General features: G+C 44.6%; 1 protein-coding gene across 1 annotated transcript in view; it reads left to right on the top strand.

The window, feature by feature from the left end:
- Positions 1–18285, top strand: part of ZCWPW1 (zinc finger CW-type and PWWP domain containing 1) — a 68637-nt gene that overhangs the window by 18818 nt on the left and 31534 nt on the right. Inside the window, 3 exon segments of the mRNA XM_067469662.1 lie at positions 1187–1244; positions 15080–15225; positions 15610–15798. Coding sequence (XP_067325763.1) covers positions 1187–1244; positions 15080–15225; positions 15610–15798 — 393 coding nt within the window.

Here is an 18285-nt window from a genome sequence, read left to right as displayed (position 1 = left end):
GTCGCTCTACTTTCCCTGCCAAAGAGCTTTGTTTGTAAATTTCCTCCTTGGTTGAATCACCAGCAATTTTTCTGGCATTTTCCTTATGGATGCTTTAAATACCTCCCCGCTTAAGCGGTAGGAGCCCCCGGTGGCGCAGTGGGTTAAACCTCTGTGCCGGCAGGACTGAAGACCGACAGGTCGCAAGTTCGAATCTGAGGAGAGGTGGATGAGCTCCATCTATCAGCTCCAGCTCCTCATGCGGGGACATGAGAGAAACCTCCCACAAGGATGATAAAACATGAAAGCATCTGGGCATCCCCTGGGCAACGTCCTTGCAGACGGCCAATTCTCTCACACCAGAAGCGACTTGCAGTTTCTCATGTCGCTCCTGACACGACAAAAAAAACTTAAGCAATACCTATTTATCTACTCACATTGCTGTTTTTTAAACTGCTAGGTAGGCAGAAACTGGGCTAAAGGCCAGGAACTCACCCTGACCTGGGCTTTGAACTGTCAATCTTTTGGTTGGCAAGATTTACTGCATCTGGCGGTTCACCTACTGTGTTAAATCCACATTATCTGATTTGAACTGGATTATATGAGTCTCCACTGCCATATCATCCAGTTCAAAGCAGATAATCTGGATTGTATATGGCAGTGTAGAAGGGGCCTTCGTTGCTCTTTCAGTTATAGGAATGCAGCCTTATAGTGGGGAAGACTATCAGGTGGCATGTATGTTTTTCTTGCTTGTGAGTGTTAGGAAAACAGCAAGGAGGGATAGAGGATAATGGGATTTGTAGCATAAGTCAATGACCTGTGGCATTCTAGTATTTGACTTACTACTGATAAATATATGCAAGCGAAGAGCTGAAATTTGCAACGATGCGATTGCTGGGCTGTAACTGCAGCAGCTTTCATTGTAAAAAATAAATGCCCAGGCTCTGGGTGCGAAGCCTGCCGTCCTGCACTTGCTTACCTTGACGTAAAGCCCATTGAAATCAGCTCAGTCCTGGATAAATTAGCGCTCTCCAGGGTGTTTTGAGCAATGAAACTTGGGATGTATGTCGGCTTTTGAAGATAACATTCGGAACTGGCAATGATAGTCACACAATCTGACATCCACCCATTTTCTTTGTTAAACTTTATGAACTTTGCAGGTCTAGATTATAAAGCTATTTATAGCCGCTGTCATTTCTGTTTCCAGAAAACTCTGGGAGGAAAGGTTTCTCAGCAGAGCCTCCTGAGGAAAAAAGTCCGGGGAGGTGAGTGCTGCCAGCCTGCTTGCTCTGGAACTGACTCGGTCACAATTTTATTTATTTATTTATTTGCAGCATTTCTATTCCGCCCTTCTCCTCACCCCACAGGGGACTCAGGGCGGATTAGAGTGTACACGTATTTGGCAAACATTCAATGCCAATTTTGACATACAAACATATACAGACATACACAGAGGCTATTTAACTTTTTCTGGCTGCCGGGGGAGCTGTCACTTTCCTCGTCCATCTGCAACACTGATGAAGCACTTTCCGCATTCCCCGCATGCTTCCCTGCTGGAATGCTTTGCTGGAGTCTTCTTTATGGCCTCATAAATCAGTTAATTTAGCCTCCCTACACTTTAAGGTGGTACCTAATTTTCCTACTTGACAGATGCAACTGTCTTTCGGGTTGCAAAGGTCGACAACAGGCTACACAATGGTTGGAAACCCACTCCAACCCGGGCTGGCTTCAAACTCATGACCTTTGGTCAGAGTGATCTTAATGCAGCTGACACTCAGCCAGCTGCACCACAATCCCGGTGCAAATATATTGTCTGTACATTCTCAGAAACACCCATCATCCACTGCAGAGTATCTCACCACAAACAAGACAGAATAAGTGAGGGAACTGAGGTTATAGGTAGCAACCATTCTTTGATCTTGTAGGTCTGGTTTTTGGGTCGTATCTGTCAATCATACAGCCTCTGCCCCGGAGTGTGGTGGAGGCTCCTTCCTTGGAAGCTTTTAAGCAGAGGCTGGATGGCCATCTGTCAGGGGTGATTTGAATGCAATATTCCTGCTTCTTGGCAGAATGGGGTTGGACTGGATGGCCCATGAGGTCTCTTCCAACTCTTTGATTCTATGATTCTATGATTCATCACACTTGAGGAGGAGCTGCGGTAAGGAGGAGTTGCAGTGGCGCAATGGATTAAACCAGTGGTTCTCAACCTGGGGTCTCTAGATGTTTTTGGCCTTCTACTCCCAGAAATCCTGACAGCTGGTAAACTGGCTGGGATTTCTGGGAGTTGTAGGCCAAAAACATCTGGGACCCCAGGTAGAGAACCACTGGGTTAAACCCTTTTGCCGGTTGAACTGCTGACTGTGAGACAGGGCGAGCTCCCATCTGTCAGCTCCAGCTTCTCATGAAAGATGGTAAAACATCTAGGCGTCCCCTGGGCAACGTCTCTGCAGACAGCCAGTTCTTTCACACCAGAAGCCACTTGTAGTTTCTCAAGTCACTTATGATACAATTTAAAAAAAATCACACTTGGGCATTAATCCACTTTAATCCACTGGCTGTTCCGATGTGCCTTTCCAGAATAGGAAAACTCGCAACAACCTGTCCCAGAAGCACTTTATTAGATTTTAAGATTGCTTGCACACTGCACTTACCCTAAAATCCGACATATCACCTGTCACATCAGCACTTTTAATCTGTACCTATTACATTTGGCCCAGCCCAGTTTTATTGTGTTTGGTGTACTGTTTTATTGTTCTGTTGTTGTTTGTTATTGCTTTAATTGTTTTGATTTGCTTTGAGTTGTGTATTGTTATGCTATGTTTTTGAGGCCTTGGCCTTTGTAAGCTGCAGCGAGTCCTTCGGGAGATGCTAGCGGGGTACAAATAATAATAATAATAATAATAATAATAATAATAATAATAATAATAAATGCTGTGAAGTTCAACAGTGACAAATGCAAGATACTCCACTTTGGCAGAAAAAATGAAATGCAAAGATACAGAATGGGGGACGATGCCTGGCTCGAGAGCAATACGTGTGAAAAAGATCTTGGAGTCCTCGTGGACAGGAAGTTAAACATGAGCCAACAATGTGATGTGGCGGCAAAAAAAGCCAATGGGATTTTGGCCTACATTAATAGGAGCCTAGTGTCTAGATCTAAGGAAGTAATGCTACCCCTCTATTCGGCTTTGGTTAGACCACATCTGGAATATTGTGTCCAATTCTGGGCACCACAATTCAAGAGAGATGTTGACAAGCTGGAATGTGTCCAGAGGAGAGCGACTAAAATGATCTAGGGTCTGGAGAACAAGCCCTATGAGGAGCGGCTTAGGGAACTGGGCATGTTTAGCCTGAAGAAGAGAAGGCTGAGAGGAGATATGATAGCCATGTATAAATATGTGAGAGGAAGCCACAGGGAGAAGGAGGGAGCAAGCTTGTTTTCTGCTTCCTTGGAGACTAGGACGCGGAACAATGGCTTCAAACTACAAGAGAGGAGATTCCATCTGAACATTAGGAAGAACTTCCTGACTGTGAGAGCCGTTCAGCAGTGGAACTCTCTGCCCCGGAGTGTGGTGGAGGCTCCTTCTTTGGAAGCTTTTAAGCAGAGGCTGGATGGCCATCTGTCAGGGGTGATTTGAATGCAATATTCCTGCTTCTTGGCAGAATGGGGTTGGACTGGATGGCCCATGAGGTCTCTTCCAACTCTTTGATTCTATGATTCTATGATTCTATGACTGTCCCCTGCAGATTTCTGGGGTTTGTAGTCATCCAGAGAAGGCCCAGGGCTTCTCTGGATGAGCAATTTAAAGGCTGCTCCCTAAACTACAAATTGCAGAATTCTGCAGGAGGCAGTCACTGTGAATAAACGCTCGAGCGTGATGAAGCCCATAGACTCCTAGGGTTGGAAAATACCTCCAGGAGCCTCCAATCCGATCCCATTATGCTATGATGGAACACACAATCTAAGCCAACCTAACAGATAGCCATTCATCCTCTGTTTCAAAACACCCAGAGAAGGATCCCACCAGACTCTGAGGCAGCTGCGTATTTCACCGCTGAACAGCTTGTGCCTGGAGGTTTTTGCTGATGTTTGAATATAATAGAATACATTATATAAACATATATAATATATAATATGATACTTGAGTAGAATATCATATATAGTATGTACATATATAGTATAATGTATTATATGTACTTACAAAATAATATTGATCATCATATTATAATACAATAGAATTCTAATAGAATCCTGGAGTTGGAAGAGACCTCATGGGCCATCCAGTCCAACCCCCTGCCCTGCCATTTGCATTCAAATCACCCCTGACAGATGGCCATCCAGCCTCTGCTTAAAAGCTTCCAAAGAAGGAGCCTCCACCACACTCCGGGGCAGAGAATTCCACTGCTGAACGGCTCTCAGTCAGGAAGTTCTTCCTCATGTTCAGATGGAATCTCCTTTCTTGTAATTTGAAGCCATTGTTCCCTTGCGTCCTAGTCTCCAGGGAAGTAGAAAACAAGCTTGCTCCCTCCTCCCTGTGGCTTCCTCTCACATATTTATACATGGCTATCATATCTCCTCTTGGCCTTCTCTTCTTCAGGCTAAACATGCCCAGCTCCTCAAGCCGCTCCTCATAGGGCTTGTTCTCCAGACCCTTGATCATTTTAGTTGCCCTCCTTTGGACATATTCCAGCTTGTCAGCATCTCTCTTCAATTGTGGTGCCCAGAATTGGACACAGTGTGATTCCAGGTGTGGTCTAACCAAGGCAGAATAGAGCATGGGGAGCATGACTTCCCTAGATCTAGACACTATGCTCCTATTGATGCAGGCCAAAATCATGTAATATTACTAATAATATTGCAGTATAGTGGTATAGTACAATATCGTAATATATAATACTGATATTGTACTATGCTAATAATATAATATATTGTATGTACATATAACTTGTAAGCCGCTCTGAATTCTCTTCGGGGTAAGAGAGAGCGGGGCATAAATATAGTAAATTAATAAATAATATAATTTATTTTCCTGCAGTTTTAATTCATTTCTCATTTCCTAGTCTCTGGAGCAGCAGACAGCAAGCTTGCCCTCCCCCCGCCCCCAATATGACCTCATTTCCAATATTTAAACATAGTTGTTATGTACCCTCTCAGCCCTCTCTTCCCCAGCCCAAACATCCTCAGCTCCTTCCTCCATTCCTTAGAGCAGGGGTTCTCAACCTTCCTAATGCCGTGACCCCTTAATCCAGTCCCTCATGTTGTGGTGACCCCCAACCATAATATTGTTTTCGTTGCTACTTCATAACAGTCATTTTCCTACTGTTATAAATCATAATGTAAATATCTGATATGCAGGATGCATTTTCATTCACTGGACCAAACTGGGCACAAACACCCAAATACACCCAAATGTGAATGCTAGTGGGGTTGGGGGAGGATTGATTTTGTAATTTGGGAGTTGTAGTTGCTGGGATTTGTAGTTCACTTATAATCAAAGAGCATTCTGAACTCCACCAGCGATGGATTTGAACCAAACTTGGCTCCCATGACCAATGGAAAACACTGGAAGTGTTTGATGGCCACTGACCTTGAGTTTGGCAGTTGTAGTACACCTATCTACAGAGACACTAGCTGGAACACCTCAGCAAGTGCGAGTCCAAAAGTGGCAGGCTCAACACCAGAAGCACTCCAAGTGGCCAGCTACTGGTCAAAGGACATTTAATCAACTACCAAACTCACAAATTTTGTATTCTGTCTGTTTGCTTTGTTCTGTTAGAAATGTAATATAATGGACTGGTTGCCCTGACACGACAAATAAATAGTTCACCTATATCCAGAGAGCACTGTGGACTCATGCAATGGTGGATCTGGACCAAACTTGGCACGAATACTCAATATGCCCAAATGTGAAGACTGGTGGAGTCTGGGGAAAATAGATCTTGACATTTGGGAGTTGTAGTTGCTGGGATTTATAGTTCATTACAATCAAAGAACATTCTGTACTTCACCAATAATAGAATTGGCTCAAACTTCCCACATGGAATCCCCATGACCATCAGAAAATACTGTGTTTTCTTATGGTCTTTGGTGACCCCTCTGACACCCCCTCGCAACCCCCTCAGGGATCCCAACCCCCAGATTGAGAAACACTGCCTTAGAGGGATTCATGATTTCTAGACAATGACTATTTTGGTCGTTATTCTGTGGGTACATTCCAGCTTATCAAAGTCCTTTTTGAATCATCTTCCATATGATGAAGTAATGGAGGCTTACTTTCTGTCAGTCTGGCCTAACTGGCAGAAATATTGTAAATCCGTTTTGCCAGAATCCCTCCCTTATCAAGCACAACTTGGAGTGATAAAAGCTTCACCTGGCCATGTTCCTATGCTACTGTAAATCTCATAGGAGCCTGCCAAAGACTGACCTTGGAAATCCAGATGGCAAACAGAAAAGAAAAGAAAATGAGAAAAGTGATAGACACTCAGTTTCAAGTGAAGCGGCTTGTGTCTGTTATAGAATCATAGAATCAAAGAGTTGGAAGAGACCTCCTGGGCCATCCAGTCCAACCCCATTCTGCCAAGAAGCAGGAATATTGCATTCAAATCACCCCTGACAGATGGCCATCCAGCCTCTGTTTAAATTATTATGTTTTCAGAGAGCAGGGAATATAGAAATGTGGAAGAAGCAGATAAGAAATGAAATCTTGGGCAGGGTATGCCTGTCAGTCTTTGTTAGCCTCTAGACCAGCGTATCTCAACCTGGGGGTTGGGTCCCCTTGGGGGGGTTGTGAGGGGGGTGTCAGAGGGGTTGCCAAAGACTATCAGAAAATACAGTATTTTCTGTTGGTCATGGGGGTTCTGTGTGGGAAGTTTGGCCCAATTCTGTAGTTGGAGGGGTTCAGAGCGCTCTTTGATTGTAGGTGAACTATAGATCGCAGAAACTACAACTCTCAAATGTCAAGGTCTATTTTCCCCCAGACTTCACCAGTGTTCACATTTGGGCATATTGAGTATTTGTGCCAAGTTTGGTCCAAATCCATCATGGTTTGAGTCCACAGTACCCTGTGGATGTAGGTAAACTACAACTCCAAACTCAAGGTCAATGCCTACCAAACCCTTCCAGTATTGGGTTGTTGTAGGTTTTTTTCGGGCTATATGGCCATGGTCTAGAGGCATTCTCTCCTGACGTTTCGCCTGCATCTATGGCAAGCATCCTCCGAGGTAGTGAGGTCTGTTGGAACTAGGAAAAAGGGTTTATATATCTGTGGAATGACCAGGGTGGGACAAAGGACTCTTGTCTGCTGGAGCTAGGTGTGAATGTTTCTTTCTTTTTTAAAATTTTTTATTTAAGTAAACATACATTTGCAAGTGTTTGTTGCATACAGTGCAATACTCGCCATCTATTAATGTTCTATAATCCTTTATCTCATAGTATATTTCTATTAAGGGGTCACAGTCTACTATCTAAATCAGGCATGGGGAACCTTCGGCCCTCCAGGTGTGGTGGACTTCAACTCCCACAATTCCTTGAGGCCAAGGTAAGCCTTTGGGGCGAATGCCGAGCCTCAAGGAATTGTGGGAGTTGAAGTCCACCACACCTGGAGGGCCGAAGGTTCCTGACCCCTGATCTAAATATTACATAAAAAGATATCATAGATTCTTACTTTGCATCCACTTGTTTCAACTGACCACCTTGATTAGCATATAATTGCCTGACAGTGCCTGGAGCAAACTTTTGTTGAGAGGTGATTCCGGCCATGAAAGCCTTCGACAATACACCTTCCAGTATTTTCTGTTGGTCATGGGAGTTCTGTGTGCCAAGATTGGCACAATCTCATCATTGGTGGAGTTCAGAATGCTCTTTGATTGTAGATGAAATAGCAACTACAACTCCCAAATAACAAAAATCAATCTCCTCTTAACCTCACCAGTATTCAAATTTGGGCGTATCAGGTATTTGTGCCAAATTTGGTCCAGTGAATGAAAATCCATCCTGCATATCATAGAATCCTAGAGTTGGAAGAGACCTCCTAGGCCATCTAGTCCAACCCTATTCTGCCAAGAAGCAGGAATATTGCATTCAAAGCACCCCTGATAGATGGCCATCCAGCCTCTGTTTCAAAGCTTCCAAAGAAGGAGCCTCCACCACACTCCGGGGCAGAGAGTTCCACTGCTGAACGGCTCTCACAGTCAGGAAGTTCTTCCTCATGTTCAGATGGAATCTCCTCTCTTGTAGTTTGAAGCAATTATTCCATTGCGTCCTAGTCTCCATGGAAGCAGAAAGGAAGCTTGCTCCCTCCTCCCTGTGGCTTCCTCTCACATATTTATACATGGCTCTCATCATATCTCCTCTCAGCCTTCTCTTCTTCAGGCTAAACATGCCCAGCTCCTTAAGCCGCTCCTCATAGGGCTTGTTCTCCAGACCCTTGATCATTTGAGTCGCCCTCCTCTGGACACATTCCAGCTTGTCAATATCTCTCTTCAATTGTGGTATTTACATTACGATTAATAACATATAACATATTTACATTATGATTCATTTATTTATTTTTATTTATTTGTCATGTCAGGGCAACCAGTCAATGGTATTACATTTCTAACAGAACAAAACAAACAAAGAAACAGACAAAACACAAAATTTGCAAGTTTGGTAGTTGATTAAATGTCTTTTGACCAGTATCTGGCCCCTTGGAGTGCTTCTGGTGTTGCCGCAAGAAGGTCCTCCCTTGTGCATGTGGCAGGGCTCAGGGTGCATTGCAGCAGGTGGTCAGTGGTTTGCTCTTCTCCGCACTCGCATGTTGTGGATTCCACTTTGTGGCCCCATTTCTTGAGGTTGGCTCTGCATCTCGTGGTGCCAGAGCGCAGTCTGTTCAGCGCCTTCCAAGTCGCCCAGTCTTCTGTGTGCCCGGGGGGGGGGGGAGTCTCTCATTTGGTATCAGCCATGGATTGAGGTCTCAGATTTGAGCCTGCCACTTTTGGACTCTCGCTTGCTGAGGTGTTCCAGCGAGTGTCTCTGTAGATCTTAGAAAACTATTTCTTGATTTAAATTGTTGACGTGCTGGCTGATACTCAAACTGAGGATGGGCTGGAGATGTCCCTGCCTTGGTCCTTTCACTATTGGCTGCTACTCCCCGGCGGATGTCAGGTGGTGCAATACCGGCTAAGCCAGGAGTCCACAAACCTTTTAAACAGAGGGCCAGATCACAGTCCCACAAACTGTTGGAAGGGCCGGATTATAATTTGTAAAAAAGAAAAGAAAAAAGGAATTAATGAATTCCTATGCACACTGCACATATCTTATTTGTAACGCAAAATACACTTTAAAACAATACAATAATTAAAATGAAGAACAATTTTTACAGATATAAACGTATTAGTATTTCAATGGGAAGTGTGGGTCTGCTTTTGGCTGATGAGATAGGATGTTGTTGTTGTGTGCTTTCAAGCTATTTCAGACTTAGGTTGACCCTGAGTGAGGGCCGGGTACATGACCTTGGAGGGCCGAACTTTAGTTTGAGGACCCCTGGGCTAAGCAATGTAATGTCTCCAGTGGTGTAGGGCGCAGACACCCTGTGATAATGCGGCATGTCTCATTAAGAGCCACATCCACTGTTTGAGCGTGGTGAGATGTGTTCCATGCTGGGCATGCGTACTCAGCAGCAGAGTAGCATAGCGCAAGGGCAGATGTCTTCACTGTGTCTGGTTGTGATCCCCAGGTTGTGCCAGTCAGCTTTCATATGATATTGTTTCTAGCACCCACTTTTTGCTTGATGTTCAGGCAGTGCTTCTTGTAGGTCAGAGCACGGTCCAGAGTGACTCCCAGGGATTTGGGTGCGCTGCAATGCTCCAGTGGGATTCCTTCCCAGGTGATCCTCAGAGCTTGGGATGCTTGTCTGTTCTTGAGATGAAAAGCACATGTCTGTGTTTTAGATGGGTTGGGGATCAGCTGGTTTTCCCTGTCATAGGCAGTAAGAGCACCTAGAGCTTCAGAGAGCTTCTGTTCAACCATCTCAAAGCTCCCTGCTTGAGCGGTGATGGCACAATCATCAGCATAGATGAAGCTCTCTGTCCCTTCTGGCAGTGGCTGGTCATTTGTGTAAATGTTGAACATTACGATTCATAACAGTAGCAAAAACAGTTACGAAGTAGCAACAAGAGTAATGTTATGGTTGGGGGACACCACAACATGAGGAACTGTATTAAGGGGTCGCGGCATTAGGAAGGTTGAGAACCAATGCTCTAGGCCAGGCATCCTCAAACTGCGGCCCTCCAGCTGTTTGGCCCTAATGAGCTTGTTCAATTGTCAGAAATTCAGAGAGTTGAAGGCCCAAACAACTGGAGGGCCATAGTTTGAGGATGCGTGCTCTAGACCAATCCTTTACAGGACTCCACCTGCATTTCTGTCTCACTTAGAGAGCCAAAAGGGTTCGCTCCCTGACCCCCTGTCCTCACTCCCAAGTCCTTGTTCCATTTATGGAAGGATTATATTGAGTGTTTTGACAAGAGATATTAAAAAGCCAATTACAGTTTGTGGGCATGTGTAACTGCTGCTCATCAAAGGGCAGGAAGTGGAATAAATTGCCTTCTGTGTGGGAGTTTTATTTGTCCTGCTGAAGCAGTGAAAACAGTATGGGATTCTCGAAACCATCAGCATTATATTTAGGCAAAGAACGGTGGCAGCAGTGGCAACCGCAGCAGTTTGCAGGCTTGTCGACATCCCTGCTTGGCCTCGGGGTGGTGCTGGCGTACAGTCCACGGCTCCAGCACATCGGAGGAGGTCCCTGCTGCAGCTCCCCTGTTATCCCCAGGCAAATGTGGGCAAAAGAGCTCTGATCATGTGTTGTTATTGATTTTTGAAGGGAAAAAAATAGTGAGAGAAGCAGCAGGCGGGAGAGAGGATGCTTAATGCTTTCTGCCCCCATTTCAGTCACGCACATCTCCTCTGGATGCAGATCCCAAAATACCAGTAAACAACATGCCTTTTGGAATCCATACAAGGGAGAGTGAAAGGAAGAGCCCTTGCACCCACATGTCTCCTTCCTCCTTTCTGGGCTCCCCCCCCCCCCCCCCCAGGCATTTCCTTTGGCTTTCACAGGCTGGTTGGCTCCCCAGGGAGGGCAGAAGGAAGGTCTTTGATGTTTCCCATGCGGAGTGATGGGAAGCCAGGGTTACAAGATCATTATATCTTGTAGAGAAGCATCTAAACTGGTTAATAATAATAATAATTCAGTTCTTGTGGGTTTTTTCGGGCTATATGGCCATGTTCTAGAGGCATTTCTCCTGACGTTTCGCCTGCATCTATGGCAAGCATCCTCAGAGGTGAGGGACCTCATCTCTGAGGATGCTTGCCATAGATGCAGGCGAAACGTCAGGAGAAATGCCTCTAGAACATGGCCATATAGCCCGAAAAAACCCACAAGAATGGAGTGATTCCAGCCATGAAAGCCTTCGACAATAATAATAATAATAATAATAATAATAATAATAATAATTTTTGTTGTGTCAGGAGTGACTGCAAGTCACTCCTGGTGTGAGAGAATTGACCGTCTGCAAGGACATTGCTCAGGGGACTCCTGGATGATTTGATGTTTTTATCATCCTTGTGGGAGGCTTCTCTCATGTCCCCGCATGAGGAGCTGGAGCTGATAGAGGGAGCTCATCTGCCTCTCCCCAGATTCGAACCTGCGACCTGTCAGTTTTCAGTCCTTCCGCTACAGAGGTTTAACCCACTGCGCCACCGGGGGCTCCATAATAATAATAATAATAATAATAATAATAATAATAACCCTTTATTTGTACCCCGCTACCATCTCCCCAAGGGACTCGGTGAGGGTTACATGAGGGCAAGCCCAAATACAACAATACACGCAATAATAATAACCTTGTCTCCTATGCTATTCTAATAATATGTTATAATATAATATACAGTAAACCTCTGAGGATGCTTGCCATAGATGCAGGCGAAACGTCAGGAGAAATGCCTCTAGAACATGGTCGTATAGCCCGAAAAAAGCCACAAGAACTGAGATATAATATATTGTATATACATATAATATTTATAATATTGTAATGCAATGCAATATAATACTACTAATAATAATATGATATTATAATTATATATTTACACTACATGTAATATTACTAATAATATTACAGTATAATTGATATAGTGCAATATAGCAATATTTAAAACTGATATTGTACTATGTTAATAATATATTGTATGTATATATACCTTGTAAGCCGCTCTGAGTCCCCTTCGGGGTGAGAAGAGCGGCATATAAATGTCGTAAATAAATAAATAAATAATAAATAAATAAATAATAACAATACAAGCAATTAAAATAAAAAACATGGACAATAAGATATGTGTTCTTGAGGTGGAAATACTAGGAAATGAATTCTTATATGTGCATGCCTTCCAAACGGCCCCGGCCCAAATTACCTGTCCAAACGCATCTCCCCCTATGAACCATCATGGAGATTAAGATCCTCTGGGGAGGCCCTGCTTTCCGTCCTGCCATTGCCACAGGCACGATTGGTGGGGACGAGAGACAGGGCCTTCTCGGTGATGGCTCCCCAGCTATGGAACTCCCTTCCTGGTGAGATCAGGTCAGCTCCCTCCCTCCTGTCCTTTAGAAGGATGGTCAAAACTTGGCTGTGGGACCAAGCTTTTTGGGATAGGGCAATAAAGCAGCAATAGGAAAGATGACCAGGCCAATTCGATTTGATGCGGATGACTAGGACAGTTTTAAATGGTGTATTTTAATATTTTGATGAATGTTTTTTAATGTTTATGTATTGTATGTGAATTTGTGTCCCGGCATTGGGTGTTTGCTGTTTATATGCTGTGCTCCGCCCTAAGTCCCCTTCGGGGTGAGAAGGGTAGAATATAAATCTATATAAATAAAAATGTAATCTTTGTTTGTGGGATTAACGGAACTCAAAAACCACTGGATGAATTGACACCAAAATTGGACACAAGACACCTAACAACCCAATGTATGTCCTTCACTCAAAAAATTGATTTTGTCATTTGGGAGTTGTAGTTGCTGGGATTTATAGTTCACCTACAATCAAAGAGAATTCTGAACCCCACCAACGATGGAATTGAACCAAACTTGGCACACAGTTCTCCCATGAAAAACAGAAAATACTGGAAGTGTTTGGTGGGCAGTGTCCTTTGGTTTTGGAGTTGTAGTTCACCTACATCCAGAGAGCACAGCATGATGGATCTGGACCAAACTTTGCACAAATGCTCAATATGCCCAAATGTGAACACTGGTGGAATTTGGGGAAAATAGAATTTTGACATTGTAGTTGCTGAGATTTGTAGTTCACCTATAATCACAGAGCATTATCAACCCCACCAACGATAGAACTGGGCCAAACTCTACATGAATACTCAATATGCCCAAATGTGAACACTGGTGGAGTTTGGGGGAAATAGAATCTTGACATTTGGGAGTTGTAGTTTCTGGGATTTATAGTTCACCTACAATCACAGAGCATTCTGAACCCCACCAACGATAGAATTGGGCCAAACCTCCCACACAGAACCCCCATGACCACCAGAGTGGGCCACAGCAACGCATGGCAGGGGACGGCTAGTGTTTTAAATAAATAAATTTTAAATAAATGTTTCATGGGTCAAAAAGGGACACATGTGGCTGAGCAATAATAAGATAGTAAAGGTTATGAATGAGGAAAAACAGACAATCTAGACCAGTGTGTTTTTGAAGGCTTTCATGGCCAGAATCACTGGGTTGTTGTGAGTTTTCCGGCTGTATGGTCATGTTCCAGAAGCATTATCTCCTGATGTTTCATCTGCATCTATGGCAGGCATCCTCAGAGGTTGTGAGTTAGTTTCCCCTCGATGGATTGTCACCTTGTCATTTTGAGGGGGCTTGCGTGTTCCAATGAACCTGCGGGCGCAATGACTGAAGTCGTGCACTCCCAGGAGTGGCCGCAGGGGAGGTTCCAGACCAAGCACAGTCCGAAGACCCAAAGACCTCACCGGCAGAGCAGGCGGAGGATAAGATGGTACATGTTATAACGGCTGTGAAGGCAGAAGAAAGCTGCAACAGATTGAGAAGCCACTGTCGTTGTGAGATAGAGTTTGCCTGATTCCATTGGGAAGGAAGGGATTTTACCTGTCCAAAAGTATCTCCCACTATGATCCACCCTCTTGGTCCTGCCTTCTTCACAGGCCTGATTGGTGGGGATGAGAGACAGGGCCTTCTTAGTGGTGGCCCCTCGGCTTTGGAACTCCCTCCCCAGCTAAATCAGATCAGTGCCCTCCCTCCTGACCTTATGGGACCAAGCTTTTGGCTAGCAAGTTAGTGCAATATGAGTATATGGAATTGTGAAATTGCGAAATGACTGATGGAATGGCCTTGGATTTAACTCTGGATAATGTGATTTTAATCATTGTTTCAATATCGCTGTTGAGTTTTGGTTTTAATGTATATGTTTTTACTGTATGTACATATGTGCATGGCATCAAATTGCTGCCTTTTTGTAAGGCTGCTCTGAGCTCTCCTTTTGGGGTGAGAAGAGTGGGATATATATGTAGTAAATAAATAATACTGTATATTCTGGCGTATAAGACTACTTTTCAATCCAAGAAAACCTTCTCAAAAGTCAGGGGTCGTCTTATACGTTGGAGTAGCCTTATGCATGGGTGTCGTCTTATATGTGGGAGTAGTCTTATATGGTGGGAGTTGTCTTATTTGCAGGAGTAGTCTTATACGGCGGGAATCGTCTTAAAGAGCGGGTGCTGAAACTTCCAATCCGGATTGGAGAATCTGTGGATGCTGCATATGGTGGGGGGAGCTCAAAAATGGCAGTGGCCGCGTCCCTGCCGTATGCAGCGACTGTATGAAAGCATTAATTGAAGTAAGCTGAGGACAAGGGGGATGGAGGAGGAAGAGAGACTGGGACATTTTGAAAGCAGCTGAAAAAAAATGGGCCAGCAGAGGATTAATCTGGGCTGTCCCTGCCAGAATGGGATGCTTGGAGGGTATGTCTGTGATTACCAACCACGCTGCAACCTCCCCAGACATTTTATCGATGTGACTTATTTTAATTTTTTTCTCAGGGTAACTTTGGAAGTATCTTTGGCTGCAAAGAATGGCATCTCCAGAACTAAAAGAGTGGTGAAAAACAAACCAGTGCCATTAGAAACAGAAAAGAAGGCACATCGGATCAGAAAGAAGCATCACAGCAAGAACACGGAAGGGGAAAGTAATTCTTTTACTTGTAAACATCAAGTGAAACAGATTGGGAAAATCCTTTGCTTGGGACTGTGGGAGAGTGCAGCAGGATGGCCACAGGCAGGATGGTTTGGCAGGAATAAGGCGAGAGAGAGAGAGAGAGAGTCACTGGGAAAGGGGCCACCACCAGAGCTATTTGGAGCAGAGTGGCTCTCCACATTCTTCCCACCCAGGGTTTCCAAACAAGTCCCCTCCTGCTGATTGTGAGAGGGCTCCTCTCCCAGCCAGTTTCCTCTCCCAGTCAGTTCTGCTGTCCCACCTCCCCCCACCCAACCCAATTCCCCTTGTGCTGTTATACAGAGAGAAATTGTCTCTCTCTTACACACACAGCTTGTTTTTCTTTGTCTCCTGGCAGATGAGGAACCAGGAGCAGACAATGGAGGGTGTAAGGAAAACCGGAAAGCAGCGCCCAAGAAAAAAGTTCGAGGCAACGCCCCAGTCGTCATTGACCAAGAGGAAATGCAGGAGGAGGAAGAGGAGGAGGAGGAGGAAACAGGCCGAGGAGGAAGTGGCAGCAGTGAACTGAACCCTCCCAGTTGCTCCAGTGGGTTTCAAGGAGGCTGGGCACATGGGCTGTGGGTTAAAGGCTTGGGGCAACTGCAGGCCAGAAACTCTGGCATCCTCAGTTGGCTGCACAGCTTTAGTTTCATACAGAAGCCACAAAGAGGGGAAGTCTTGGACTCGTGAATGGCACTAAAGCTGTTTTCAAGAGCAGCAAGCTGTGGGAGAGTAGATTCCCATGCAGGACAAGTACACTATGTGTCCACTTTAATTACCATGGCAAAATCCTATGGGATTGTGAGATTTGCAGTTTAGCGGCTCAGAATGGCAAACCACAGAAATCTGTAGGTTGCAGCCAGAGTGGTTAAAGTGGAATCATTGTACAGCATGGTAGGGAAAGAAAGGGGACTTGCTCTTCTGTGTAGACGTTGTTGGGGTTTTTTTTCTTCATTTCCCCCCCAAATTTGGGATTCAAGACAGCTTGCAAAAATTAAGGATACAGATAATAGTTCTTCTCGGTTAAAAACATACAAAAGGTTAAACATATTTAGGTTATCAATAACATGGAAAGCAATTCGAAAACATACCCATTAAAAAGTAAGAGGTAAAAACAGTACAGCTTACTGGGTTGTTGTAGGTTTTTTGGGTTATATGACCATGTTCCAGAAGCATTCTCTCATGTTCTAGAACAGGGGTCCTCAAACTACGGCCCAGGGGCTGAATACGGCCCTCCAAGGTCATTTACCTGGCCCTCGCTCAAGGTCAACCTAAGTCTGAAACTACTTGAAAGCACACAACAACAATCATAGAATCAAAGAGTTGGAAGAGACCTCCTGGGCCATCCAGTCCAACCCCATTCTGCCAAGAAGCAGGAATATTGCATGCAAATCACCCCTGACAGATGGCCATCCAGCCTCTGTTTAAAAGCTTCCAAAGAAGGAGCCTCCACCACACTCCAGGGCAGAGAGTTCCACTGCTGAACGGCTCTCACAGTCAGGAAGTTCTTCCTCATGTTCAGGTGGAATCTCCTCTCTTGTAGTTTGAAGCCATTGTTCCGCATCCTAGTCTCCAAGGAAGCAGAAAACAAGCTTGCTCCCTCCTCCTCCCTGTGGCTTCCTCTCACATATTTATACATGGCTAGCATATCTCCTCTCAGCCTTCTCTTCTTCAGGGTAAACATGCCTAGCTCTTTAAGCTGCTCCTCATAGGGCTTGTTCTCCAGACCCTTGATCATTTTAGTCGCCCTCCTCTGGACACATTCCAGCTTGTCAATATCTCTCTTGAATTGTGGTGCCCATAATTGGACACAAAATTCCAGGTGTGGTCTAATATGTTCTAGAACAGGGGTCCACAAACTTTTTAAACAGAGGGCCAGGTCACAGTCCCTCAAACAGTTGGCGGACCGGATTATAATTCGACAAAAAACATGAATGAATTCCTATGCACACTGCACATATCTTATTTGTATGCAAAAAACATTTAAAAACAATACAATAATTAAAATTAAGAACAATTTTAACAAATATAAACTTATTAGTATTTCAATGGGAAGTGTGGGCCTGCTTTTGGCTGATGAGATAGGATTGTTGTTGTTATTGTGTGCTTTCAAGTAGTTTCATACTTAGGTTGACCCTGAGCGAGGGCCGGGTAAATGACCTTGGAGGGCCGCATCCGGCCCCCGGGCCTTAGTTTGAGGACCCCTGTTCTAGAACATGGCCATATAGCCCGAAAAAACCTACAACAACCCAGTGATTCCAGCCATGAAAGCCTTCGACATTACATAGTACAGCATACTGTTAACATCCTTTCCCCTATAGACAGGTTTTTATCTAGCATTGGAGGGACTCAATGGAGGGGAATGAGGAGTATAGTCTCTTCAAGGTGGGAATTCTGGGATTTGGGGGTAGCCACTAATGCTTCCATGAAGGTGGGAGTTTTCCCTTGGCAAGGGCTCTAAAAAGCCCTTCCTCCTTTGTAGGGCTGCACAAGAGTCTCACCTTAAGTCTTGCCAGGTCTGTGCTCCAGGAAGCCAGGCAATCTGGCATCCCATTATGGACGGGAGAGCAACCAAGAGAGCCTTCTGAGAACAGAAAGCCTGACAGATTTATTGTGGTGGAATAAATCTTTGGGGGATTAGAGGCCACTTCATCAGACATTGCTACTTTTGAGAGATATATGAGAATAGAGGCAAGGAGTCGGGAGAAATTGCTTGCAGGGAGACCAGTGATGATGAAAGGCAGCCTTGTAGATCAAGCTTGAGTGTATAGTACATTCATGCTGTGGCCTTTCCACAGTAACAGCAGCAATAGGTGAAAACTGCAATCCTAGGTGGAAGGTAATAAGTGATAAATAACATCTCAATCTTGCTAGATTAAGGTAACACCTCTACTGGAATAGGAGACCATTGATTTAAGTGTAGATGAGAAAGAATCACATTATTGGGTTGTTGTAGGTTTTTTCGGGTTATATGGCCATGTTCTAGAACAGTGGTTCTCAACCTGGGGTCCCCAGATGTTTTTGGCCTACAACT

The sequence above is a fragment of the Anolis sagrei genome, chromosome 6 (assembly GCF_037176765.1).
Source record: "Anolis sagrei isolate rAnoSag1 chromosome 6, rAnoSag1.mat, whole genome shotgun sequence".
Classification (NCBI taxonomy): Eukaryota; Metazoa; Chordata; class Lepidosauria; order Squamata; family Dactyloidae; genus Anolis; species Anolis sagrei.
This window is presented reverse-complemented; position numbering and strand designations above follow the sequence as displayed.